The sequence below is a fragment of the Prionailurus viverrinus genome, chromosome A2 (assembly GCF_022837055.1).
Source record: "Prionailurus viverrinus isolate Anna chromosome A2, UM_Priviv_1.0, whole genome shotgun sequence".
Taxonomy (NCBI): domain Eukaryota; kingdom Metazoa; phylum Chordata; class Mammalia; order Carnivora; family Felidae; genus Prionailurus; species Prionailurus viverrinus.
In genome coordinates, this window is record NC_062562.1 from 11,662,267 (window position 1) to 11,687,879 (window position 25,613).

The 25,613-nt window shown below is 48.3% G+C and overlaps 1 protein-coding gene and 1 long non-coding RNA gene across 4 annotated transcripts; one reads left to right on the forward strand and one right to left on the reverse strand.

Annotated features, from left to right (window-relative positions):
• On the forward strand, positions 1 to 14,043 carry LOC125156035 (uncharacterized). Of its 3 annotated transcripts, none has more exons than XR_007148448.1 (3): positions 1 to 265; positions 3,970 to 4,183; positions 11,033 to 14,043. It is a non-coding gene; the product is annotated as an uncharacterized LOC125156035 (long non-coding RNA). The 3 variants fall into 3 exon arrangements; XR_007148444.1 differs by having other exon boundaries at positions 1 to 260; XR_007148443.1 differs by having other exon boundaries at positions 4 to 244.
• SLC35E1 (solute carrier family 35 member E1) lies at positions 5,158 to 24,874 on the reverse strand. The gene is made up of 6 exons (XM_047841656.1): positions 24,448 to 24,874; positions 23,974 to 24,044; positions 22,260 to 22,397; positions 20,769 to 20,894; positions 8,706 to 8,951; positions 5,158 to 8,251 (listed from the first exon to the last, which is right to left on the reverse strand). The coding sequence occupies exons 1-6, from the start codon at positions 24,872 to 24,874 to the stop codon at positions 8,021 to 8,023; spliced, it is 1,239 nt and encodes a 412-aa protein (XP_047697612.1). The 3' UTR covers positions 5,158 to 8,020.
• Between the last annotated feature and the right edge of the window lie 739 nt (positions 24,875 to 25,613).

Here is a 25,613-nt window from a genome sequence, read left to right on the forward strand (position 1 = left end):
CGCGATACTGGTCGCTAGTGATGCGCACGCGCAGGGGCCTTCCCGCGCTTGCGCGGAGTGGGCCGCTGTCGCGCTCCGCCCCGGAACGTGGGGAAAGTGGCGGACTACCGTTAGCCGCCGCCGCGGCGTTCTCCCGAGCCGGCGTCGCAGCTGGAGGGCCTGGCAGGTTGCGTGCTCCGCTGGACAGCTGCCTGGGGAGTCCCTGCGCCGGTCAAAGCCTGTGTTTCCTCCTCGCGAGGCTGAGGTGAGAACACTACGAGGTGAGGTGCGTCCGGGAGGCTCCCGGGCCGTGACGCCGGTCACATCTTCCCGGGCGTTAGAACCGGGAGGCGACGGGCTTGGCGGGGATGGAACTGGGCTTGTTGAACTTCACAAGATCCTTCCGCTCAGTTTCTTTCGCTCGACCCAACGCTTTGGTAAGGAAGACTTTGGGGCGGGGGGCCTACGCCACCCTCGCCGGCCTCAGACTGCGTCCCCTTGGGGCTCGCGTGGTTTCCGTGCAGTCATTCAAGCGGCGTGGAATGAGCGCCCACGACCTGCGGGTGCCCGGCCTTCTAGACTGCGCGCCCAGTGGGCTCGGCGCCTTCCTGAAAGATGCACATTCCTTCTCAGATGATGACGAAGCGAACGCGTGCTGATGGTGGGGAAAGATAAAAGCAGCAGCCGTAAACGTTAGAGAACGTAGACTGGACGTCCCGGCCAGCCGACCTTCTTGAGATTTGCCATTAACGCTTGGTTGGCTCTACGTCCCTATTTTTTCTGTGCAAATAAGCGTCCATACATTTTAGATACTTTTCTCTTTGGTTACAAATTTCGCCACCTGACGCTCATGGATTATCTCCTGTATGTCAGATACTGCTCTAGGCCAGGAATTGGCAAACTTTCTCTATAAAGGGCCAGATAGCAAATATTTTAGGCTCTGTGGGCCAAGAGGCAAAACGGAGCATATTATGTAGGTACTTGCGTAACCAAAGAGAAAATGTCCCTAACATTTTTTTATTGGTGGCATTCAGAATGTAATGATTAAGCAGTTTTTAAAATACAGGTCTGCTGAGAAAAACAGAATGCTTTTTTTGGCGGTTCTAAGTCGGTCTTCCCTGGCATGAGTTGATTGCAGATGTTCCCTAGTGGAGACTATTCTTGGTTCACGGAAAAGCAGGCTGAACGTGGCTTGTGATGTCCCAGTGGTGCCTGAACTCTGCTCTCCTGAGCAGGCAGCCCAGGAGGGGCAGAGACCTATAAATCAGTAGACAAATACGTCATTCCAACAGTGTTATTAAGGAAAACAGCTGGGTACCGAGACCTTGATGAGGGAGGGGGGTCTGGCCTGCCCCTGGGAAGTGAGGTTTGCACTGAGATCCTACTCTGCAGCAAGCTGTGTGACCACACCAGGCAAAGGGAGCACGGATGTTGGTCTGTTCAGTATAAAGCCCAGTAATCCGGGGGCTACAGGTGCCAGTAAAGGTCTACATCGGGGTTTTAATTTGTGATCCGCCACGGGTGGAATTCAGAGATAGCACGCTGTTGTACCTGTATGTGTTTTCGTGAGTTAAAGATACACAGTGTTTTTTTAGAGTCTTAACAGGATCTGTGAGCCAAGACAGGTTAACGAATCTGTACGGTCATTTCTCGTGACTGCTCAGGACAGTGTGATGCGGATGTACAATAATTTATTCAAGCCAGATTCTATGGAGTCTCTGATTGATTCCACTTTTAGGCCACTGTTAAAATGATTTAGCGTAGGATGTGCACATTTAATACTGATAATGCTCAACTGTCCCCTCAAATGATTATGTAAACCTGTGACCACTTTTATACGGTTATTTTTTTTAAGTTTATTTATTTTGAGAGAGAGAGAGAGAGAGGAGGGGAGGGACAGAGAGAGAGGGAAAGAGAGAATCCCAAACAGGCTCCACACTGTCAGTGGTACTCAAACCCATAAACCGTGAGATCATGACCTGAGCTGAAATCAAGTCAGACGCTTAACCAACTGAGCCACCCAGGCACCCCTACATTAATTTTTTTTAGTTTTAATGTTTTGTTTTTTGGGGGGAGGGGCGGGGGGGGGAGGACAGAGGATCTGAAGTGGCTCTGACACTTGTGGTGCTGACGGGCTGACAGCAGCAAGCCCGATGTGGGGCTCGAACTCACAAACCATGAGATCATAACCTGAGCCAAAGTCAGACGCTCAACTGGCTGAGCCACCCAAGCGCCCCACTACATTAATTTCTCAGTGTTTAAGATGCCATTTATCTGAAACTGAACATTTAAGCATCAGGCGGCCTCACACAGACGCCTTTCAGTGGGCCAAATGAGAATCCACTGGTCAAAAGAAAGCAGTAGAGTTGCCAAAAGCAGAGGCTGCTCCACCGATGGTCTCAAGAACCTGGAAACAACTCTTAAGGAAACCAGTAAAATGCATACTCCTGGGCGAGATGAACTTGAAGAGACCCCTCCCGCCCACCCCAAGAAGCAGAATGGAAAAATGTCTAAAGCCATATGCATACCTGCTTTGACCTGCAAACATGCTGTGAAGGATTTATCCCAAATCAGAAGTATGTGCTATGCTGTGCACTGCAAAGTTATCCCATAAAATGGTGTTTAAATGTGCAGCAGTAGGGATCGGTTAATTATAGCACATTCCCTCAATAGAATTCCCTCAATAGAACAGACGCACAAAATCAAGAGGATATTTAATAACATGAGGAAATGTTTCTGGCATACTTTTTTTTTTTTTTAATGTTTATTTATTTTGAGAGAGTGTGTGAGCAGGGGAGAGGCAGAGAGAGGGAGACAGAAGATCCAAAGCAGGTTCTTGCACCAAGTGCAGAGCGCCCAATGCGGGGCTTGAACTCACAAACTGTGAGATCATGAGCTGAGCTGAAGTTGGATGCTCAACTGACTGAGGCACCCAGGCACCCATGGCATGTTTTTTTAAAGCGGGTTATAAAATAATATGCATATGACATGTTTTGAAAGAAACATGTATATAACAGGGTGCCTGAGTGGCACAGTCAGTTAAGCATCCGCCTTTGGCTCAGGTCATGATCTCGTGGTCTGTGGGTTCGAGCCCTGTGTTGCGCTCTATGCTGACAGCTCAGAGCCTGGAGCCTGCCTCTGATTCTGTGTCTCCCTCTCTCTCTGCCCCTCCCCTGTTTGCTCTGTCTCTCTCAAAAATAAACATTAAAAAAAAAAAAAAAAAAGACGCATATATACCCTTCCCACAGGCAACTGCTGTGTTGTCTTTTGTGTGTCTTTCCAGAAACATACTGTGTATTCACAAGCACATTTATATATCCATATATTTTGGAAATTGTTCCCTTCACACATAGATCTAGCTCATTCTTTTTTTTTTTTTTTTTAAAGTTTATTTATTTTGAGAGTGAGAACACAAGTGGGGGCAGGGCAGAGCCCAACTCGGTGCTCTATCTCACAACCTTAAGATCGTGACCTGAGCCAAAACCAAGAATTGGACGCTTGACTGACTGAGCCACCCAGACACCCTTAACTCATTCTTTTTGATGTCTGTATAGTACAGATATTTTTTAGCTTTAACAATTTTTTTCAAACTGAAAAAATACATAGACAATAAAAGTTGTTATTAAAAAAGTAGCGGGTGACTAAGGAAGTCTAATGCCCATCCAGACCTGTAGTCTCAATAAAGCCAAAGCTTGGTGTTACTGTCAACCTCGTTTCCTACAGTAACTGAACCCCGTGTGGTCAACTAGCTGAAGCCACAGCAGGAGGAATGATGTGGGAACAGAGAAGGTCCTATCCAGTCTTTGAGGGAGCAGCATTCCTCAGGGCCCGATCTTGTCACCGAGCCAGCCTCTGGTCACAAAGGAGTTGCCCTGGGGAGATAGATAAATGGGAGTATTCCAGTCCCTGGAGTGTTCAGCCCCAGGTAGGAGTTGAGACTTGTGTCTGAACAACGGGGCCGCGTGCAGCATGAGCTGTTATTCTCCGTAGGACCAGGTCTTGAGTTGTGAGGCAGCAACTCCATCCTGGGGCAGAGCCTCTGGAGGCCCCGTTGCAGCTGCAGTGGTGGACTGCCAAGCCACCAGGTCGCCCGGACGGGAGGGCTCCGTCAAGGTCTTACTGGGGCAGCATGGCCCACACAACTGCAACGAAAGGACACACCCCTGAGGACATCACCTCCTCTCATGGCGAGTACATGACAAAGGTGAGGAAAAACAAAACAGCTCACTGTATCTTGGCCGCTCTGCCGGGCAAAGGGCCCTGGCTTGGAGTCAGACACTCCTGGATTCCCGGCTTGGTCCATGGGCTTTGTTTCCACTTCCCTGGAAAATGGTGCCAGTATCTCCCTCTTGGGTTCTGATGGTTAAATGAGATGTGTATAATATAAAATATGCAAGTAAAATAACCTGAGAATTGTAAGTGTAATAAGGCAAACGTTTCCATTCCATTTCCCTCAAATAATTATCCTGTACTTCCTTACCGTTTTCCATATCTCCAATATAGCCCCTATATGCTACTTAACTTAGTTACACATCTACAAATTAAGCCAAGCGTGCTGAGGCCTAGGCATCTGTTTCCTGTACTTGACTCAAATGAAGTGTTCAGTAAATCAGTGAACAAAAGGATTATGAATTAAAAGGATGTGGGCAGTTGTTGTAGCAGAAACTCCTACTCTTCAACTGTGGCTGAAGGAAATTCTGTAGGTAATGGGTTTCTGAGTTAATATGCGGGGGGGAATGGGCTTTGGAAGCAGACTTCCTGTGTGATAACCCCCTCGAGCCTCATTTTCATCTGTAAAATAAGGTTAATAAACCTTGTAAGGATTGTGTGGGGAAAATCCACCACTGTGTTAGGCGTGGAGCAGGTCTCACTATTAGCCATTGTTCCTCAAAAATACGCTCCATGAGCACAGCTGCTACACGTTCTTGGGTTTTCCGTGTTATTTTGTTCAATAAAGGCATGTCATTAACTGCTGAGCTGTGTCTCTGGTTTTACTCTACCATGTCATAAATTCACACATCACATGTCCTCATCTTTGGCTCAGGAAAAAAAGTTGCAGTTTACTCAGATGTGAGAATCAAGTTGGTTCGTTCTTTCTATCTCTTACATGTTTTGTTGCCGGGCACGCTGAAGACAGGGTCACTCAGACCCTCACTGACAAATTAGGACCAGTCATGATTCCCTGGAGACCATCGTTTATTTTTGGTAAATGCCATCAATGAATATACACACAGTATCAATCCCACAGAAGTCTATAGCATTTAATTCTTGAAAACAGGTGACCACTGAAAAAAAAAGAATTCACAATTTTCAGTTCCTTTAATAATTTAATGTTCTATCCCCTTAAGGCTGTTAGACCTTAAGTTACCCGGGTCTGGTTGTATCCCAGCAACAATAAAGGGCCTGTTGCATGATGTATACCAAATACACAGCAAAATTGAGAAATCCTAAGTGCTTCTTCACTTCAACATGTTTGATTTCTCTCCTTTTTAATAGGGGTTTTATTTTCCCTATAACGAATGACTTAAAATAAGGTGCTTAAAAAGTCCACACCAAGTCTCAAAATAGTGAACAAACACTATTCGAAAATGCCCTCTGAGCCTCAGTTTCCCCTTCTGTAAAATGAAGGAGTTGGGTTCGAGTTAGTGTCGTAGGCAAGACCACACAATGGATGGGTAGATTAATTTCCTGCCACAAACCCCAGCAAGGAAGAGGGAGAGGGGAACAGAGCTGCAAATGGGAATGTGGGAGTGGGCGGGGGTGGTAGGCCAGGGCCAAAGTGGCTGGAAAACTGGCCTTCAGGAGGTCAGTGTCAGCTCTGAACCTTCAAGTCTCAAAAATATGTCTTTGTCTTTTGATCGGATGATTTGGTCTAATATGATTGTCTCATTCATTCCAGTGTATGTACTTGCTGCAGATTTATGTACAGAATTAAATACCCCATTTATTAATTTATAAACTGTAATAAAACCAGTCCGTTCCCCTCGCCAGCAGATCTTGCATTGGAAAAGGGAAACAATATACAAATTTTAGCAACATCATAAATTTCATTAAACCTGAAAAGACACACAGTTCATTTTGGAGTTCAATTATCTGTTCAAGGACTCAGTCACTATAATCATAAAAACAACCACCACAGTATCTTTGTGGTGCAGAATTACCCCCATTTGTTGCTAGTCACCAGTGAGAAAAGTTCAGCTACAGACTGTAATGCCTCTGAAGACACTCGGCAAACTCTTTTCACAAATGCCCTTCAGATTTCCCCTTCCCGTTTTACACAGCAACCGTCTCAAAACTTGGGGCCAACCAAAATAATTACAAAGAAAGTGAACGACACGTGAACACACAGGGACCTGAGGCTGGTGGTGCATAAACTCCGGCCACAAGGGGACCGGGTGACCTCCAGGAACAGCCCACTCATAAGCTGACAAAAATAACCAAACCAGGAGTCCATCATAAGCTATGGTACTCCCTCAGACGGGGAAATGTCTCACCAAGACATAAAGGGTGACCCACTGTCCCACCTGCGGCTTCCTCCGAGTGCCTATTCAAGAGGTTGGGCACAGCCCCGAAGGAAGGCAGACATCACCAGGGACCCCAGCAGCTGAGCCAGCGGTCCCCTCTGCGAGGACAGCATCCTCTTGTGACGCTAGGAAAGATGGAGACCCTGACCTGAACCTCGGCACATGGGCTACCTGCTGGGGCCACATCATTTTCCTGATACGTGATTTATCCAAACCCAAATCCTAGCTTGGTGCTCGCCGCTTCTCCCCTTCACCAGGACATGGTTCCGATCCTAATGCAGACACCCCACCAGATCAGGTCATGGAATCAAAGTGCTGTGGTCTCATCTATTACACAAACTGTTGAGATGACATTCTTGATTCATTCTGCTTTCGGCGGCTGGGGCCATTAGGAGCTTCAGAAACTTCAGCGCTTCCTACTAATGCTGAAATGTATCATGACACGCATCACCAGAAGGAGTTTTTCTTGTTTTTAAACACTTAAGAACAAAAGGGTTTTCAATCTATAAGCCAGTCCTCATGCGCCCCACCCCCCATAGGAGACAACGGCATAAACACACACAACTGCAAAATATTCCCTAGAAAAATGCAAGATCCTCATCAAGTTAACATCTCCCCACCAAACATCCTACTAAGTCATCACAGAAGCGAAGACTCATCAGAAAAGACAAAACGAATATTACAAAAACAGAGCTTGAAACACTGAACGTGATTTCCTAATGCTCTGACAGCCCCTCAGCCACTCCCCCTTTGCTGTCCCCAGCAAGGAGAGATGCCCTGCTCTGGCTAGGAAAGAGAGGGCACAGGAGACAGCAGCTGCCCTTCCCTCTGGATCTGGACATATACTGACTCTGACTTGCAGGTCAAAGAATTAGGCTCCAAGAATTCAAGGCTAATTGCAGTAGCTTTTCTCTTTGGAAGATCTGCCAGTAACTGCAAACAGCCAAGGGGTTGGCCGGAAACTGGGTCCATCTTTGTTGCTGGACATGCTTTTAATTAGTACCCCTCTGCTCCATGCCTGCCTCGGCCCTTGGCCTGAGCAGCGGAACTGAAGCAGCTAGTTTGTCATTCTCCAGCACCATCCTACTGTCCTTTCCTTGGCCCCCAGGAACCCCCTCTTGCCTGCTCGGGGAGGTCTGCATCCACAGTGATCCCGCCTCTCCGGAGAGTTACCTGGAAATACTATCTGGAAAGCAGAACGAGAACTCTCAAAATACATAACTTGGGGAAGAAGTCCACACAGAAAGGTAAAAACCTGGCCAAGATCTCCACAGCAACACAGCCCTCGGATGACAGACTCCAGGAAGAAAGGGCCTGGAACACGGGAGCTTGAGGGCGGTGGCCCTTACTGCAGGGTAGCGTCCTGCTGCCCCCAAGGGGCTGGGAAGCCCAGGGTCTTCTGATGGTTGTGCACCGTCCCCTCGGCTGGGTCGTACATTCACTGGTTGTCAGAAGTTTCTGGTACTGCTAGGGAGTGGGGGAAGGAGTCACACAGGTACCACCCTGCCCTCTACACTCTACACGTCATAACGGTTCAAACTGTATGAGTTTGGGTAGCTCTGCCGACTGTACTGGAAGTGATCTGTTAAGATGTTGTTGCGGCCATACTGATAGTCCCCGTGCTGGGGGAAGAGGATGCCATTGTGGGGTTTTTCCAGGGGGCTCCGGTGATGTTCCTTACTGCTCAGGTCCCCCGTAGTGACAGGGAGGAGGTGCTTCCGGGCTTGCTGATTGGCATCGTACTTGGTCTGCAAGATCAAGAGAGTCAGTGAGACAACTGGCTCCTTCCCCAGGACATGCACACAGGACAGAGGAGCAACGGGCATCCGAGCAGCCCTTCAAGGCGCCACCGAAGCACTGGCCCTAGCGGGGCTCAGGCATGGCCAGCCCTCCCTATGAGCCATCTGTGTCTTTACACTGGACCGAACACGGTCTTCTTGAGGAGACCGTGAGATCCCTGACAGAGTCTCCACAGACCCAAAAGCCACAGCTGGAGTATGGCACGGACCCAGAATAATCTACACAGGAAAAGGAAAGCCGGGCTAGGAAGGGGCACACCAACACCATAAACCAGTCAGCCACAAAGCTGGGAGCTGGAACCCCAGCCTCTCGGCTCAGGGTGAGGCCCTTTCTTCTCCCCTCCACCGACTCTTGGTGCCTCCTTGGGTATCGAGGGGACACCCCACCCCACCTCAGACTCACTTTGTTATACAGAAAGACCCCCAGGATGGCTGTCATCATGCCTAGGACGTTGGTGCTGGTGACTGGGTTTTGCAGCATGATCAAGGACACCGTGATGACCATGATTCTCTTGGTGGCATTGGCAACGGAGTAGCTCAGAGGGCTGATGAGGTTGAGGATGCTGAAGGCAATGACATTCTGGGCAAAGTTACAGAAGCCGCTGACAGCCAGGAGCAGGAGCGTCCAGGGCCACTGGGACACATAGGTCTACAGAGACGAGAAAACAAGAACAGCACTGGGGTCACATGCTGGCCCTGGCAGAAGTGGGGGAGAGGCACAAAGTGGCTTACTGGGGTCAGCCGTCTAGGCGGGGAGCAGTTCCAGCTGTGTGTTGCCGTGTAATAACAGGTGCCTGATCTGCGCAACCTCTGACCCTCACGACACTGCACGCAGGCACAGCAATAATCCACTCCGTTGCTGCTGAGGATGGGGAGGCTCCAAGAGCCCCAAGGGTGGAGAGCACGAGGTGAACTGGAGCTTCCCTTGTCCCGGACAGTGAGGACTGGGAGCTGTGGGGTTAGCGGAGCAAGGTCTGCTTACTGGACACTGTCTCAGTCCAATTGAGCTGCTATAACAAAATGCCATGGGCGGGTGGGGGGTATAAACAATAGACATTTATTTCTCACCGTTCTGGAAGCCGGGAAGTTCAAGATCAAAGAGACTCAGTGTCTTGTATGAGCTTCCCAGTTCATAGGTGGGGTCTTCTCACGGTGCCCTCATGTTGTGGAAGGGGTGAGAACTCACTGGGTCTCATTTTATAAGGCCAACCAACCCTGTCTGACGAGGGCCTCACCTCCTCATACCATCATATGAGAGTCTGGGTTTCAACATAGAAATTTGAGTGGGGGGGACACATTCAGACTGTAGCAGACATGACACGTTCTGTAGGACAGGGAGGCCCTGGGAAGGCAGCCCCTGAGTATGCACAGAACCTAGTAATACAAGAGTCCCAGGCTAGAAGCAAGAAGCCCTGGGTCTGCCCTGTTACTGAGAACCACCCCCCCCCTCCTCCCCGCCCTTCACCTCCAGCCACCTGACCTTTCAAGTCACACTTTCTTCCTCTGTGCGACAGAAGACACTGACCCTGCTGAGCCCACACAGTGCTGCTGTGGGAACAATCAAAAGGGTTCATGGCTGTGAAAGTGCTTTAAAACAGTCCCAAGCCAAACACGAGATGTTCTCAAAAACTTTAGTTATCATCTGACCCTCTCTGGAATGAGGCACTCTGATCAAAGGGGCCCAGAAGTTAAGAACTCACAACTAGCAGACATCTGGACCACAGAACCCCCTTCCCCCACCCATCCCCCTGAGCCTGGGTTGATCCCAGAACAGGCAGCAGCTGAGAATTAGGTGGGGGGCTGCCCCCACCAGGCGGCTGGGAATGCCCGGTGCTGAACATTTACGGACATCTATTCAGAGCTGGATACCGGAAGGCATGTGGCACCACTCCTATGCCTCCCCACCTCCCACAGTCCTACCTCGGTACCAGTCCTGAGGAACCAAGGGGCACCAAGAGGCTGCTACAGGGCAGGGTGGCCAGGCCAGTGGAAGGGCCCCAGGAGACAGTACACCAGCCACGCACAGCTCCAGGCTGTCCACCTCTACAGTGTCTGACCTCGTCTGGAGTGCTGGGACAATCCCCACGTCCCTGTGCTCCAAGGGCAGAGCACCCTCAAGACCTAGTGTGGCTCAGTGAAGGTAGCAAAGCCACAGCTGCGCGGTGGCACCTCCTCTCTGCATCCCAGTCCTCAAGCCACATTGGTACTGGACACAGCTGGGTCCCTCCAGGAAGGTGGCATTTAGTGGCCTGCCAGCATGGGAGCTGGAACGGTCTTAGAATGGCCACCTGATTCCATCCCCACCACCCTGAGAGAGAGAGAGAGAGGGATCACAAGGTCCTCTCAAAGGGCAGCAAGATACACTTAGGTGACCTCACGGTCACTCTGACTTTTGCCCCTCGTTGGAACAGCCCCTGTAAGGCACGTGAGCCCACCAGCATGCTTCTGTGGCAAGCTGACCTGTTCACTCCCGAGTCCTTTCCTGAGATGACCGACATGGTCTTACAAGCTGTTTTTATGAGCCAGCCAGCTTGCCTAGATCCCTATTTCTCAGAAAAGGAACCCAGTCAATCCAGCTTTTAAAAAAAACTGATACCAGTCAAGTGTTTCTTCCCCACACAATCAGGATTCAGAACCACTCCCTCACCCTGAAACACTCTCTCAGGCCTCTTGGTATGAATCCCCTTCCCCAATCCAGGTAAACTAACGGTGTGTTCTCCTTCCCTCTAGGTTTGTCCTTTTAGAGACGATCCTAGAACTGGAATGATACAGGATGGAACTTTCTCAGACAGGCTGCTTTCACTCAGCAATAATGCCTGTGACATCCACCCAAGCTGTCATAAGGAACAACAGCTGATGACCTTTTTCATTGCCAAGCAACTCTCCGTTGTATGAATGTACCAAAGTGGGCTTGTTTCGTTTTTTATTCATTCGCTTGTTGAAGGACATCTGGGTTGTGTCCAGTTTTTGGTGGTCATGAGGTCATGAGTGGAGTTGCTATAAACATTTGTGTGAACTTGAGTTTCATTTCTCTAAAGTTAACACCCACATGTGAGATTGCTGGGTCATACAATTAGCGTATGTTTAACTTCAGAAGAAACTCCCAAATGTTTTCTAGAATGGTTGTACCATTCTGTACTTATTCCAACAACATATAAAAATTCTAGCTGTGCCTTATCCTTGACAAACATGGTATTGTATTTTTTTATTATTATAGCCATTCTAATAGGTATGAGGTGGATCTTATTCTGGTTCTGTTTCTCTCTAGTGCCTAATGATGTTGAACATATTTTACTTGCCTATTTACATGCCATCTAGACAGTCCCAATGGGAAAAAGTCTGTTCAAGTCCTTTGCCCATTTTTAAGCAAGTTATGATCTTGCTATTGAGTTCTGAGAGTTCTTTATATATTCAAAACACAAGTTCTCTGTTAGTACGTCATTTGCAAATATTTCCTCCCAGTTGGGAGTCTGTCTTTTCTTTCACTTAGTAGTGTCTTCACAGAGCAAAAGTTTTAAATTTTAATGAGACTCCATTTACCAATTTTTTCTTTATGGACTTTGCTTTTGGTGGAATGTCTTAAGAACTAATCCCAAGTCATGATGAAGATTTTTCTCCTGTGTGTGTGTGTGTGTGGTTTTTTTTCCCCTAAAGGTTATCATTACATTTAAGTCTGGAATACATTATGAGTTAAGTTTTCTGTAACATGTGAGGTCTAAGCCAAGGCTCAGATTTTTGCTTATCGATGTCCAGTTGTTCCAACACCATTTGTTAAACTACCCTTTGCCCTGTGATTGCTTTTGAATCTTTGTCAAAAATCAATTACCCAAATTTGTATGCATTTAGTTGCACACGATTCTGCTCCACTGATTTATGTGTCTCCCCCTTAACCAGTATCTGTACCTTAATACTAAGTCTTTAAATAATGTGATTCCTCCAAGTTTATTCTTTCTCAGACTTATTTTGACTATTCCAGTTTGTCTGCCTATCTATGTAAATATTCCAATCAGCTTTAAGGTTAAAAAAAACTCAATACCTATCTATCTATCCACACGCGCGCGCACACTCTCTCTCACACACACACACACACACACACACATACACACAGATCTACAGGCATATATCTTCGCAATATTGCAGGTTCAGTTACAGACCACTGCAATAAAGGAAATATTGCGATAAAGCAAGTCAAGTGATTTTTTTCTTGTTTCTCAGTGCGTATAGGAGTTATATTTATACTGTAGACTGTTAAATGTGCAATAGCATTATGTCTTAAAAAAGGGGTACGCCTTAATTAAATGTATAGAACTTTATTACTCCCAAATGCCAACCATCACCTGAGCTTTCAGTCAGTCATAATCACTCATCATAGATCACCATAACAAATGCAGTAACAAGAAGTTTTTAAGATTGCAAAGATTACTAAAACATGACACAAAGACAGTGAGCAAATGCTGTTGGGAAAACGGCACCAATAGACTTCCTTGATGTGAGGTTGCCACAAACCTTCGATTTGTAAAAAAATGGAGTATCTGCGAAGTGTGATAAAGCTAAGTGGGATAAAACAAGGTATGCCTGTGTAAATTAATGGATCTCAACTTTTCTTCATTACCACCTTTTCCAAGGAGAAAAATTGAAGTTAAAATTCAAGCAATTATTTATAATTAATACTAAAGAACAAGGTTTTGCTGGTTAGAGAGAATTTTATTTCTTCCTTTCAAATCTATTTATTTCTTTTTCTTGTCTTACTGCACCAGCCAGGATGTCAAGTATGATGTGGAATAAACATGTTGAGCATGAACATCCTGAAATTATTCTTGAATTTAGCAGGAAAAACCTCCAATCTTTCATCATGGTATTAGTATTCTGCAGTGGCTGAGAATGCAGTTTTCAGTGATTGCAACTACTAGCTCATGTACTCTTTCTTGCTGTTTCTTTCTTTCCTCTGTTCTCTTCCATCTTTTTTTATCATGTTCTCATACTTAAGACTTCTTTTCTGTGCCAAAATCGGTAACGTTATACTGGGGAAGGGACACCGTCCTTTCAAATGGGCCATCTAAGGCAGCTAATTATGCATCACATTGAGGTCTCTACTGAGAAAAATTCTGTGACTTGAACTAAATATTTTTAAATGTGGATTTTTTGGGAAAACTAATCTTTAACATTGTTTCTCCTGCATGGCAAAACTGCCTATTCTGCTACTTAAAAACCCTCAATGCCTTTATTTTCAACTGGCTGCTTTTTTCATGTACAGCCAAAATGAAAACGTCTAAATTAACTATGTTGTACAAATGGTACCTAACACAAAATTTTTAAAAATTAGTAAGACTTTTGTTTTATGTTTGCATTTTGACTATTTTCATAAGGATGTAGGTTGTGTGTTTAACCGTTAATGTTAAAAACTGACGTGTGTGCAGAATATTCTACATGCATGTTCATGTTTAAAGAATGGCTGTTGACAATAATCAGCTTTCATGTAAAAAAAAATCAGGTTGAGGAAGTTTCCTTCTATTTCTAGTTTGTTGACTTTGTATTTTATTTATTTTATTTTGAGAGAGAGCATACATGTGCATGCATGAGTCGGGGAGGGGCAGAGGAGGAAGAAGAAAATCTTAAGTGGGATCTGCGACTCCGGGCTCGATCTTACATAGTGAGATCATGATCTGCACTAAAACCAAGAGTCGGATACTCAACCAACTGAGCCATCCAGGCGCCCCTAGTTGTGTTTATCTTCATGAACGATGTTGGGTTTTGTCAGATGCCTTTTCTGTATCAGTTGAAATGAATAAGTGATTTTCTTTGTTAAACTGTTAGAGATTACACTGATTTTCAAATATTGAATTAGCTTTGCATTCATGATTTAAATCCCATTTTGTCATAGTGTATTATGCTTTTTATACATTGCTACATTCGATTTACTAGTATTTGGGGCGCTTTTAAAAATTTTTTTTTTTTTTTTTTAAGTTTTAGACGAAGAATGTGAGTGGGGGGAATGGGGAGAGCAAGCGAGCGAGAGAGACAGAGAGAATGAATCTTAAGTGGGCTCCATGCTTGGCACAGAGCCCTATGTGGGACTTGATCCCATGTCCCTGGAATCACGATCTGAGCTGAAATCAAGAGTTGGATGTTCAGCCAACTGAGGCACCCAGGTGCCCCTACTAATATTCTGTTAACAACTTTTGCCTCAACGTCCATGAGGAATACTGGTTTTGTTATATGGCCCAAAGCATTCCCCTGTCTTCTGTTTTCTGGAGGAGACTGTAGAATCGATATTTATTTTTTCTTAAATGTCTGGTAGAATTTGCCAGTGAAACCAGCTGGGCCTGATGATTTCTTTTTAGAAAGTTTGAACCTATGAATTCAATTTCCTTAAAAGCTATAGGACTACTGGGGTGCCTGGGTGGCTCAGTTGATTAAGTGTCTGACTTTGGCTCAGGTCATGATCTCGCGGTTCGTGAGTTTGAGCCCCACATAGGGCTCTGTGCTGACAGTTCAGAGCCTGGAGCCTGTCTTGGATTCTGTGTCTCCCTCTCTCTCTCAAAAATAAAAATAAAACATCAAAAAATTAAAAAAGAAGAAAAAAAGCTATAGGACTATTTAGGTTATCTAGTTCATCTTGGGTAGGTGAGTTTTGATAGTTTGTGGTTTATGAAGAATTGGTCTATTTCATCTATGCTGTATATAGAATAGTCAGCAATATCTCTATCATTTTAATGTTGAAAATATTTTTTATTTCCCTTGAGGGTTCCTCTTGGGCCCTGCATCATTTAGAAATGTGTTACTTAATTTCTAAATGTTTGTGGAGATTTTCCTGTTACTGCTGTCAGAGAAGATACTTTGTATGTTTTAATATCTTTTTTTTTAATTTATTTATTTATAGAGAGAGAGAGAAGAGAGAGAGAGAACAGGTGGGGTAGGGGCAGAGAGAGAGAGAGGGAGACAGAGAATCCCAAGCAGGCTCTGTGCTGTCAGCACAAAGCCCAACACGGGGCTCAAACCCACAAATCATGAGATTGTGACCTGAGCTGAGATCAAAAGTCAACACTTAACCAACTGAGCCACCCAGGCACCCCTATATGTTTTCAGATTTTTTGTTAGAGTTTGTTTTATGAAACAGAATATGGTCTGTCTTGGTGAATGTTCCATGAATACCTGAAAAGAATGTCTATTACACTGTTGTTGGGTAAAATGTTCTACAAATGTCAGTGAGATACCCAGTTGGTTGCTGATATTATCTTTTTGCTTGGTCGGTTTTTTTTTTTATAGTTCTATTGGTTCTGGAGGTTCTGTATTCACTGGATATAAAACTATGTGTTGCTAGTTCTTAGTTTCAGTACTTTAAAAATGTTATTTCACCTCTTTCTGGTGTTCACGGTTTCTAATGAGAAATCCACAGTCATTCAAACCGCTGTTCTGTAAGTAATGCATCATTTTTCTCTGGCTGCTTCCAGATTTTTTGCCTGTTTGTGTTTTAGTCTTTTTTGTGTGTGTCTGTGGGTCAAACTGGGTGATTTCTATTGCTCTATCTTTGAGTTACTGACCCCTTCCTTTGTCATTTCCATTCTACTACTGAACCCATCCAGCGAGTTTTTAAGCTACTCTTTCTGAATTTCCAAAATTTCCATTTGGTTCTTCTGCCTTTCATTCTTTACATTTGTCTCAAGAGAATTCACGTTACCTTTTGGGGCATGATTGTAATCATTGCTTTAAAGTCATTGTTCAGGGGGTGCCTGGGTGACTCAGTTGGCTAAGTGTCTGACTTTGGCTGAGGTCATGATCTCACACCTCATGAATTTGAGCTCTGCATCGCGCTTTCCGTTGTCAGTGTGCAGCCCACTTCAGTTCCTGTCTCCCTCTCTCTCTGCCCCTTCCCAGCTGGCGCTTTCTCTATCTCAAAAGTAAATACTTTTTTTTTTTTTTTAAGTCATTCAGGGGCACCTAGGTGGTTCAGTTGGTTAAGCATCTGACTTTGGCTCAGGTCATGATCTGAGGTTTGTGGGTTTGTGGGTTTGAGACCTGCATCGGGCTTTACAATGACAGTGCAGAGCCTGCCTGAGATTCTCTCCCTCTCTCTGCCCCTCCCCCACTTGCCCGCTCGTGCTCTCTCTCTCAAAATAAATAAACTTAAAAAAAATAGTCGCTGTTCAATAATTCCAAGATCTGTGTCATCTCAGTGTTGGCATCTGTTAATTGTCTTCTACGAGAAGGGACTTGAAATTTCCCTGGTTCTTCATATGCCGAGTAATTTTGGATTATATTCTGGACGTTTAGGATACTGTAAGACTGTAGGTCTTACTTAAATCCTCTACAGAATGTTGATACAGAATTTTGTTTTAGCAGACTCAGTTGGGTTCAGGCTACAAGCTTGACAAGCCTTCTGGGGGTGTTGGTTCCAATGTCAGTTGTGTTTCCAAAGCCTCTCCAGCAGTACGCGGCTCCATCCTGAGTGTGCGCTACCCAGCAATCAGTCTGGGATGTGGGCAGCAGTCTACCTCATAATTCAGTGTCAGTCTTTGGTGCGCTATTAGGGTCAGATCCTCACATGTACAGCTCAGGGGTGAGCCTAGGATTTCATGGTGTTTCTGAGGTTACTTTCCCAAGTTCCTCCTTCTCCACCATCTCCCTGGTACTGACCGTTGCCTAGGGTTCCCCTAGGAACCAGTCCTCTAGTCAAAGGGCTGGGGCACAATTATCCCGCTCTACACTATGGCCTTCCCACAACTGTACCTCTACTTGGGACCAAGCAGTGGGCTGATTAAAAGAGAAAAATACACAGTGGGGGCTAATCCCACTCTGACCGCAGAGGGAGGCTGCCCTCACTCAGCATCTCAGGTGCTGTGGGACCCTGCTGCTACCATTGCCACGGTATTGCCAGGGGCCTGGGACACAGGAGAACAAAGAAACAAAAATAACAGGAAAAGCCAGAAGGGCATTTCCCCTACCCTGAGCACCAGGAACCCCCTTTCCTATTCCCTGATCCAGAAGTAGAGGGTGTCTCGCTCTGTTCTCACCATGTGCAGCACCCGGGGCTGCGAGTTAAGGCTGAAGATACAGGAGGCAAAAGAAAGACAAACTGAGGGGCACCTGGGGGGCTCAGTCAGTTAAGCATCTGACTCTTGATCTCGGCTTGGGTCATGATCTCACGGTTCACGAGTTCAAGCCCCATGTCAGGCTCTTCACTGATGGCAGGGAGTCTACTTGGGATTCTGTCTCTCCCTCTCTCTGCTCCTGCCCTACTCACTCTTGCTCTCTCTCAAAATAAATAAACTTAAAAAAAAAAAGAAAAGAAAAGAAAAGAGGGGTGCCTGGGTGGCTCAGTCGGTTAAGTGTCCGACTTCAGCTCAGCTCATGATCTCACGGTCCGTGGGTTCGAGCCCCGCGTTGGGCTCTGTGCTGAGGGCTCAGAGCCTGGAGCCTGCTTCGGATTCTGTGTCTCCCTCTCTCTCTGCCCCTCCCATGCTCATAGTCTGTCTCTCTCTGTCTCAAAAATAAAAACATTTAAAAAATTAAAAAAAAAAAAAAAAAAAAAAGGAAGAAAAGAAAAGCAAACTGCTGACTCAGTGGTAATTTGAAATCTGCTCTTCAACCCCAGCCTGTCCACTGCCATTTACTTTTCTGTTCTCAAATAGCTGCTTCACTCATCTTGTAAGAGCTTTAAAACCAGGCCGCCTGCTTCGGAGTCTAGTGATCCCTGCCTGGCTTCGGTCAAGCTGTCAGCAGTGGGGCTGCCCGTGTGCAGAACTACCCACCACACACAGCCTTTGAATCCTGGTAACACGGCGAGCGGCAGACTCCAGGTGATGCTCTCCTACCTGATCCTTCTCCCTGTACCGCCACGAAGCACGGCACTGGGATGGGGCTACGTCACCCGGCGTCCGTGCCAGAGACACAGGGCAGGGAGGGGGAGCCCAGATAGGTAGGGGCCCTGCCTTCACAGCCCAGCACTGTCAAATACAGAGTGCTCCCCGGAAAACTGTCTTCCGGAACGTACGAGGACCCCATCAAGGTAAAAAATATGTATGGGCTCGACAAAGAGAACAGGTCACTAAAGGTATTACAAACAAGGTAATCACTGGAATAAAACTAAAACGTGTCCTGAACGCAAATACAAGCAAAGTTACTAGAGCCGAGCCTGGAAGCACGTGTTTGTGTGCATGTATACAGAGACACTAAGGAGTTGTCACAGGACGTAGTAAGAGAACTGAGACGAAACCCACCAGCAGTATCTGCAGCCAATAAAAAGAATGAGAAAGACCTAAATATGTCAATAGGGAATAATCGATCCCCAGGAAATATCATTGAGGGAAAATAGCAAAGTGCTCCTTTCTACCTAAAAAGTCACTTTCTGTGTAAGGAGGAGAAAGGTAGGAATATATACAGATGTGCTTATATTTGCAAAAAGAAACACTGAAAGAATAAACCAAGAGCATAGCAATGAAGAATTCCAGGGAGGGACAAGAAAGCAGGAGGTGATAGGGACTGAAGCCAGACTTCTTGGGGTTTTTTTGTTTCTTAATATTTTTATTTTTTGTTTTTATTTTTTTTATTTACTTTGGCGGGGGTGGGGAGTGCATGCCTGCGAGGAGGAGAAGGCGAGAGGGAGATGGAGAGAATCTTAAGGAGGCTCCACACCAGGCACAGAGCTCCACGCCCTGAGATCATGACCTGAGCTGAAATCAAGACTGGACGTATAACCCACAGAGCCCCCCAGGCGCCCCTGAAGCCAGACTTCTTTGAATAAACCTTCTCATCTCATTTGGCTTTGGAAATACAAAGGTATCTGACAAATTCAGTGTTGGGGGGCGGGGGGAGGAAAGCAATGCCACAAATGGAAAACAGATGGAAGGAAAAGAACCCAACCGGACAAGCTGGTGACACAGGCACACTGTGAAAACAATTATTTCCAGTGCCCTTAGAACACGGCATTCCAACTGTGCATCTTTAACGGGACATGTCCTAAGGACAAAGAAGACCGGCAAAGAAACCTTAAACTCAGAATCCTGTCCGCAGCTGGCCTGTGGGCATTTTCACTCTGAAGCGATTATGTGTGCATACAGTGGAATCTTGTACGTGAGTAATTACGGGAAGGAATCAAGCGTACCCGAAAAGATGTACACTTAAAAATCACAGCCGTGACAAATCCTGTCATGTTACATTGCAACGAACTGGAATGAACTCTCCCCTCTGCCCCAACAGGGCTTTCCTAGTTTTTTACCACAAAGACTTAAAAGCAATGACAACACAACAGCGGTGAGCACCACGGCCTGTCTCTCTCAGCAGCGCTCTCTACCACAAGCAACCCGGACTCTCGAAGGAGCTGCTGACTGCAAGTCTGGGACAGGAGAGGCACAATACGGGAAACAACATCCTGCTGGACCAAAAGCTACCAAAGGCTGACCTGTGCTGTCAGAAGGACAGGGAGCCAGTGGGAAGGACTCCATTGGCCGAGACAGGGTAATCCGAATAGAAAAAGTGTTAACATGTGCAACTGACACAGGCGTCCACAAAGATGTTGAAAAAAAAGAATATATAAAAGGACCTTCCTTTACCCCCACAAAAAACACCCCCCCCCCGTTCACTGGTTAACATTTACAGTAAGCTAAGAAGTGTTCTCTAAACATTGGTAATTAAGAAAAAAATGAAAGAAAAGCACTGAACTGCTTTCGTGTAGTTGGAAGTAACACACTAGTCCTGAGTGATGATGGAAAGCTCTTTACAGAAAAATTACAGCTAATCAATATGGAAAGGAAGTGAGAGCAGAGCCCGTTTCCTCATCTGGAAAATGGAAATAACGTGCACTATGTCCCCAGGCAGTGCTGAGGATTGAAGACCAATGCCAAGAACTCTATCGGGCCTCATTAAGCCCTAATAAAATTTACTACCCTCTCTTACCCTCTCTGTAACTCCGGCTCCGAAGAAACCACGCCTACCTCCTCCTTAACACTGTCATCTGCTTAGTTTCTTTCTTTTTTATTTATTTATTTTTTCACCTGCTTAGCTTCCACTGAACCGTCTGGAGGCTGGCCCTGCACGTGGTGGGAAGCTTTTCTTGCCGGCGCTCAGAGAGCTCCGCACACACCCAGAGTAAAGGAAGTACGGACAGAGATGACACCAAGAGAGGAATCAAGCTATGCAAGCACGGTTTTGACAAGTCAAAGTGAGATCTGAGCCAGACTGTCAGGACAGGAAAGTCGCCTGTGCCGGCATTTTCCTTCCTGATGCCACTGGCACAAATGAAGCAGCCATCAACACCTGAGATCCAGCGCGCTGGAGGAGGAAGTGCAAAGGAAGGCGACTTCCTCGACTGCACGAAAACTGCGTCATGACAAAGCCGAGCCTGAAGAGGGCTGGCTGGCTGCCAGGGGCCCCGAATGTCCCAAAGTCAACACAGGTGTAACTGCCCGGCAAAGCAACTGCTTTGGAACTCGTTAAGAAAAGGGTGTGTCCGTGGCACTGGCCAACTCACCAGGTCGCTGCTGACCAGGAAAGCTGAAAGGTCCACCAGGACCCACGTGGGGATCATAAAGAAGACAGCGTGGCAGCCCAAGATGTTCAGCAGCCGGAGATGGTGGATCCGTGAATCTCTTAACACCTGAGAAGAGAAAACCTCTTTAAAGGCCGATCGAAACTAAAAATGGCAAGAAGGGCTCCAGTTACCCAGGCCCCTAACACAGGGACTATACGTAAGCCCTGACATCTGACCTTGACCGCCAAACCTACCAGTGCCCTATGATGAGACACACAGCCCGTGCCCAAGACAAATATGAAGGACTGAGAGTGAAAAACACCAACACTCAAAACTGGTAAAGCTGTAGTGAAACAGGCACTCTGAAATTCTACTGGTTTATGTCTAAATCGCTCGTGCACATTCCAGAATGCAACCAGGCAAAGTCTATCAGCAGCCATAAATATCTCATATACTCCGACCCAACAACGTAAGGAAATAACTCGAGACAGAAAACCTGCACACACAAAGATGTTTGTTGCTGCGTTCCTTATAATGAATGGTTGGAGAGCAATAGTTTTTTTCTTAAATACTTACTTTTGAGAGAGCGCGAGTGGGGGAGGGGCAGAGAGCAGGGGACAGAGGATCAGAAGCTGGCTCTGCACTACTAGGTTGACAGCAGCGAGCCTGATGTGGGGCTCGAACTCATGAACCAGGAGATCGTGACCTGAGCCAAAGTCAGATGCTCAACTGACTGAGCCACCCAGGTGTCCCTAGAGCAGTAATTTTTAATGAAATGGGAGAATGTTGTAATCGTAAATGAAAATGTACTAATTTTATTTTTCAAAAGCACAATTCTGAAACATACCTATAATATCACAACTCTAAAAACTGTACAGAAAAAGACCCCTACTAGCATTAACAGTAGTTCTCTTTGGGGCACCTGGGTGACTCGGTGGGTTAAGCGTTGGACTTCGGCTCCAGTCAAGATCTCACAGTCCGTGAGTTTTGAGCCCCACGTCAGGTTCTGTGCTGACATCTCAGAGCCTGGAGCCTGCTTTGGATTCTGTGTCTCCTCTCTCCCCCCCGCCCCCTTCTCCCGCTTGCACTCTCTCTCTCTCTCAAAAATAATAAACATTAAAAAAAAAAAAAAAAAACCCAGTAGTTCTTTAGGGGAAAGTACTGTGATTTTGCTCAATAGCGTGGGAATCCCTGGGCGCAGGGCAGGTCTCTATTGATTAGTCATCTCCAGCACCCACTATGGTACCTGACACAAGTTTTCTGATTTTGGGGGGTGGGGGGGCTTTTCTCTGGTTTTCCACATTGAATATATGCTAATTTTATAAAAGGAAACAAATTACTTAAAATGAAACAAATACAAAACCAGCAGAAGGGCCACAGGATTTTTTTTTGTTTCAACACCAAGGGAATCCCTCCTTGACCGCATTTTCACAGGCCGCCCGCCTGTGCACCCGCAAACCGCCAGGCAGATCCCAGACGGTACCCAAATACCTTTTTGGAGAAAATATTCTGAAGCGAGAAGCACAGTGTGGCAGCAAGGGCGCTGATGAGCCCCCACATGTCGAATGACAACTCGGTGACGGTGGCCAGCAGGACGCCGCTGATGATGGGGATGAGCGACAGGTACACCTGCGGGAAGGGGGGCAGGAGGGACGGATGGCCGAGACTGAGCCAGGCTGCCCCCCACACGCCCCTGGGCCTGGAGGAGAGCCTCGGTCTCCCGTCCCTCACCAAAGGGAAGGTCCAACTTTACAAGGCCCAGAGCGTATGCGATGGTTCCTGAGATCTGGTGGCTAAATGGCTCCAAACTTCCGGAGAAATGGGATCCATTTTTGACCTCTAGCTCACCCTTTTCCTACAAAGGACACTTTAAAAGCACTGCAGGAATTTTAGGAGGTGGTGTAAGGCCCTCTCAAACACCCCTGAGGGTCAGAGCAAGGGTTCCGGACTGGGGGACCTGAATTCCAGCCCCCCCCCACCCCCCTGCTGGCTGTGGGCCTCAGGCTATTAGGCTATTTGACTCTCCCCTTTCCCTTTAAGTCCCACTTCTTCCCCTGCGATCAAGAATGACAATCACCTGCCTTATCTGTCTCATAGGGTGGGTCCCTACATATCCTGTCTTTATCGTTAGTCTTTGCCTAGGCCATTCCTCAGTCCTTCCCCACAGTGGAAGGTGCCGGTTCCTTGCCCAAGCTGGGTACAATGTCCCGAACGACAGGGAAACCTGATAAACATGACGTGATATCGAGTGATGAAGCTACACACCTCCCAGGCAACTCGGGCCCAGGGAGACAAGTCACACCTGACATCACCCTGGGGGCGGGTTCCAGAGCACACCCAGGTCTTACAGACAAAAAAGAGGCTGAAACAAAAAAATCAGCCAGAAGTGGCCCAATTTCTATAAGCCGATCCAGGGCACCGCCACTCTTGAGTTACATAAAATACAGGATGCCAGAAACCAACCACCTAGAGAAGAGGCGCTCTGTCCAGCATGAAATGGATTCCAGCTGGGACGACAGGAGTCGCACTTCCACTTAAGGACAAGGAGCAAGGCCGTCTCTGGCTGAAGCCACAGCTCCTCTCGCCCCAAGCCAGGAAATACCCAGGCTTGGCATCTTGAACAGACACTGGATTGTGCCCAAAGCATCTTCCTTATGCAGTCCTAGGCTCTGCGTGTTGCTTTCGTTTCCAGTCCCGACACTCACAGTTCCTGGTTGTTTTTATTTCGAAGACTTTGTTGGATTTTGCCAAAATCACTCTTTTGACTAGCACCTCACTTCGGACCCCAGAAGTCCCCAACCTGACTGCGGTCACTCGCGAAGAAGTGAAACTTTGTCAGAGTTCCAGCAAGACGTCAGATGTTCCATTCCGGGTCCCCCTGGAGGGGCACGTGGGGCCTGGCCAAGATGGGACCGAGTCACTGCCCACTAGCAACCACACGTAGGGAATCAAAACACGAAGGGAAGCTGGACCTGAGAGGGACAGGAGTGTCCCCAAGACCACACAGCAGAGGCAACTTGGGGACACACACACTGCACACCACTGCCTCCAAAGTGATTACAGAACATTAGTGAAAGGGCCACCAGAAGCCTCTAAGCAGACTTCCTGATTTGACAGGAAGCCAGGAGCCGCGACCACGTCACCAGCTGGGCACCAGCCAGGAAGCCCTTGGGGCCCCCACCGGCCCAGAACCCTCCCAGGTTACCTTGGTGCTTTGCTTCTCCTTCATGATGATCCGGGACAGGAGAACCACCCAGATGGGCATGGTAGCCTTGACTGCAAAGAGAGGCCAGGGGGCTCTCAGGGAGCCGTCTCCGTCCCAGAACCCACCCTGGGACCCTGTCCCAACTCCACTAGTGCGATGGGAGCGCCTGGCAGCCCTTCAAGCCTCCTCGGCCCTTCTCTTTCCGGGGAGCTTCCCCGCAGCCCAATAGCTGCGACCCGCCCTGCTCAGCTCCCAGCTCTCTTCCCAGCCACTTCCCTCCCCTAGACCCCTGTGCGAGTCGCTCCCCTGCTAAAAGTCTCGTTGGCCCCCAGCCCCTTGCCAACAGAAGTTGACTTCTCGGTCTGGTATTCCAGGCCGTCGGGCCGCAGCCCCGCCAGCGCACTCCTACCCACGCGCCGAAACCCCGGGCGGCGCGTCCCGGCCGCCGCCCCCCAGGCCGGCCGCTGCACCCACCAGTGTGCGCGTAGGACACCGGCACCTTCCAGATGCTGACGTGCGCCGACACGGACGCGAAGTACTTGCCGAAGGCGAGTGGCAGCACGTAGCGCGGGTAGAAGCGCGGCGGCAGCAGCGGGCCGGGAGACGGATGTGGGCCGGGCCCGGGGCCCGAGACGGGCGGCGCGGGGGGCACGCGCCAGGCGCGCAGCAGCGGCGGGAGCCCCGCGCACAGCGCCAGGATGTGGCACAGCGACACGGTCACAGGGAACGGGAAGGCGCTCAGGATCACCTTGTTGACCACGTTACCGCCCGCGCTCAGCGCGTACCACAGGAGGCACAGCGCCGCCACCCGCGCGCCCTCGCGCGCCCCGCCGCCGCCGCCGCCGCCGCCCGCCGCTCCCGGGCCCCCCGCGCCCGCGCCCACCGCCGCCGCCGCCGCCATCCTGCCCGAGCGGCCACCTCTTCCCGCCCGTCCGACGGCCCGACGCCGGGCGGGGGCGGGGCCGGGTGGAGGCGGGCGCGCCGGCCAACGCCGCTCTCCACTGGTCGCCGCTGCCTTGCGTCACCGCCTCGCGCCGGCCGACGCGCCCGCCACCACGTAGCGGGCGCAGGCCCCGCCCCTCGGGTGGGCTTCCGGCGGCGCTAGGCCTATCCCGGAAGCGGAAGGGGGGGACGCGGACCCTAACCCGGTCGCCGCCGGGTTTCCCCGCCGGTGGGTTGGCCTAGGGGACCCGGAGCCAGGTCTCGAAGTGAACGGGCAGGAGCGCAAAAACCCTATCGCGTCAGCGTCTGTGATCGGGCCATCCAGCCGGGGGTCAAACCTCGATGTCCACGCTACATCGGCTCCTTTCAGCCAGATTCCTCATGGGCAGGAGGCAGTGGCGGCGGACAGCAAGGGTAAAAGAGCAGGTCTTTACTGAAAAGAAACCAGATTGTGAAAGCTTCCCATAAGCTACATCCTTTTTCTGCAAAAACACGGGAACGGACTCCCGTGGCCGGACTCCGATAGAGGGGCAAGCCCGGTCTCTGGGAGCTCGTTGTGAGAATCACTGCGACGTGCGCTGCGCGGTAGGTATTACCCCATCCCCATTTCACAGACGGACAGACCGAAGCCCAGAGAGGGGAGGCGACTTGGCTCAGGTCCCCTGGCCCATTCGGGAGCTGTGGCCGTGGTGGTCTAC

Bases quoted from the DNA above. Each gene is read 5' to 3' on its own strand.
- SLC35E1 (XM_047841656.1), bottom strand. From the start codon at position 24,874: ATGGCGGCGGCGGCGGCGGTGGGCGCGGGCGCGGGGGGCCCGGGAGCG. The intron at 8,952-20,768 runs GTGAGTTGGCCA...TCGTCTCTGTAG, and splicing joins TCCTGGTCAGCAGCGACCTG to ACCTATGTGTCCCAGTGGCC. The intron at 8,252-8,705 runs GTGAGTCTGAGG...TTGATCTTGCAG, and splicing joins GGGTCTTTCTGTATAACAAA to ACCAAGTACGATGCCAATCA.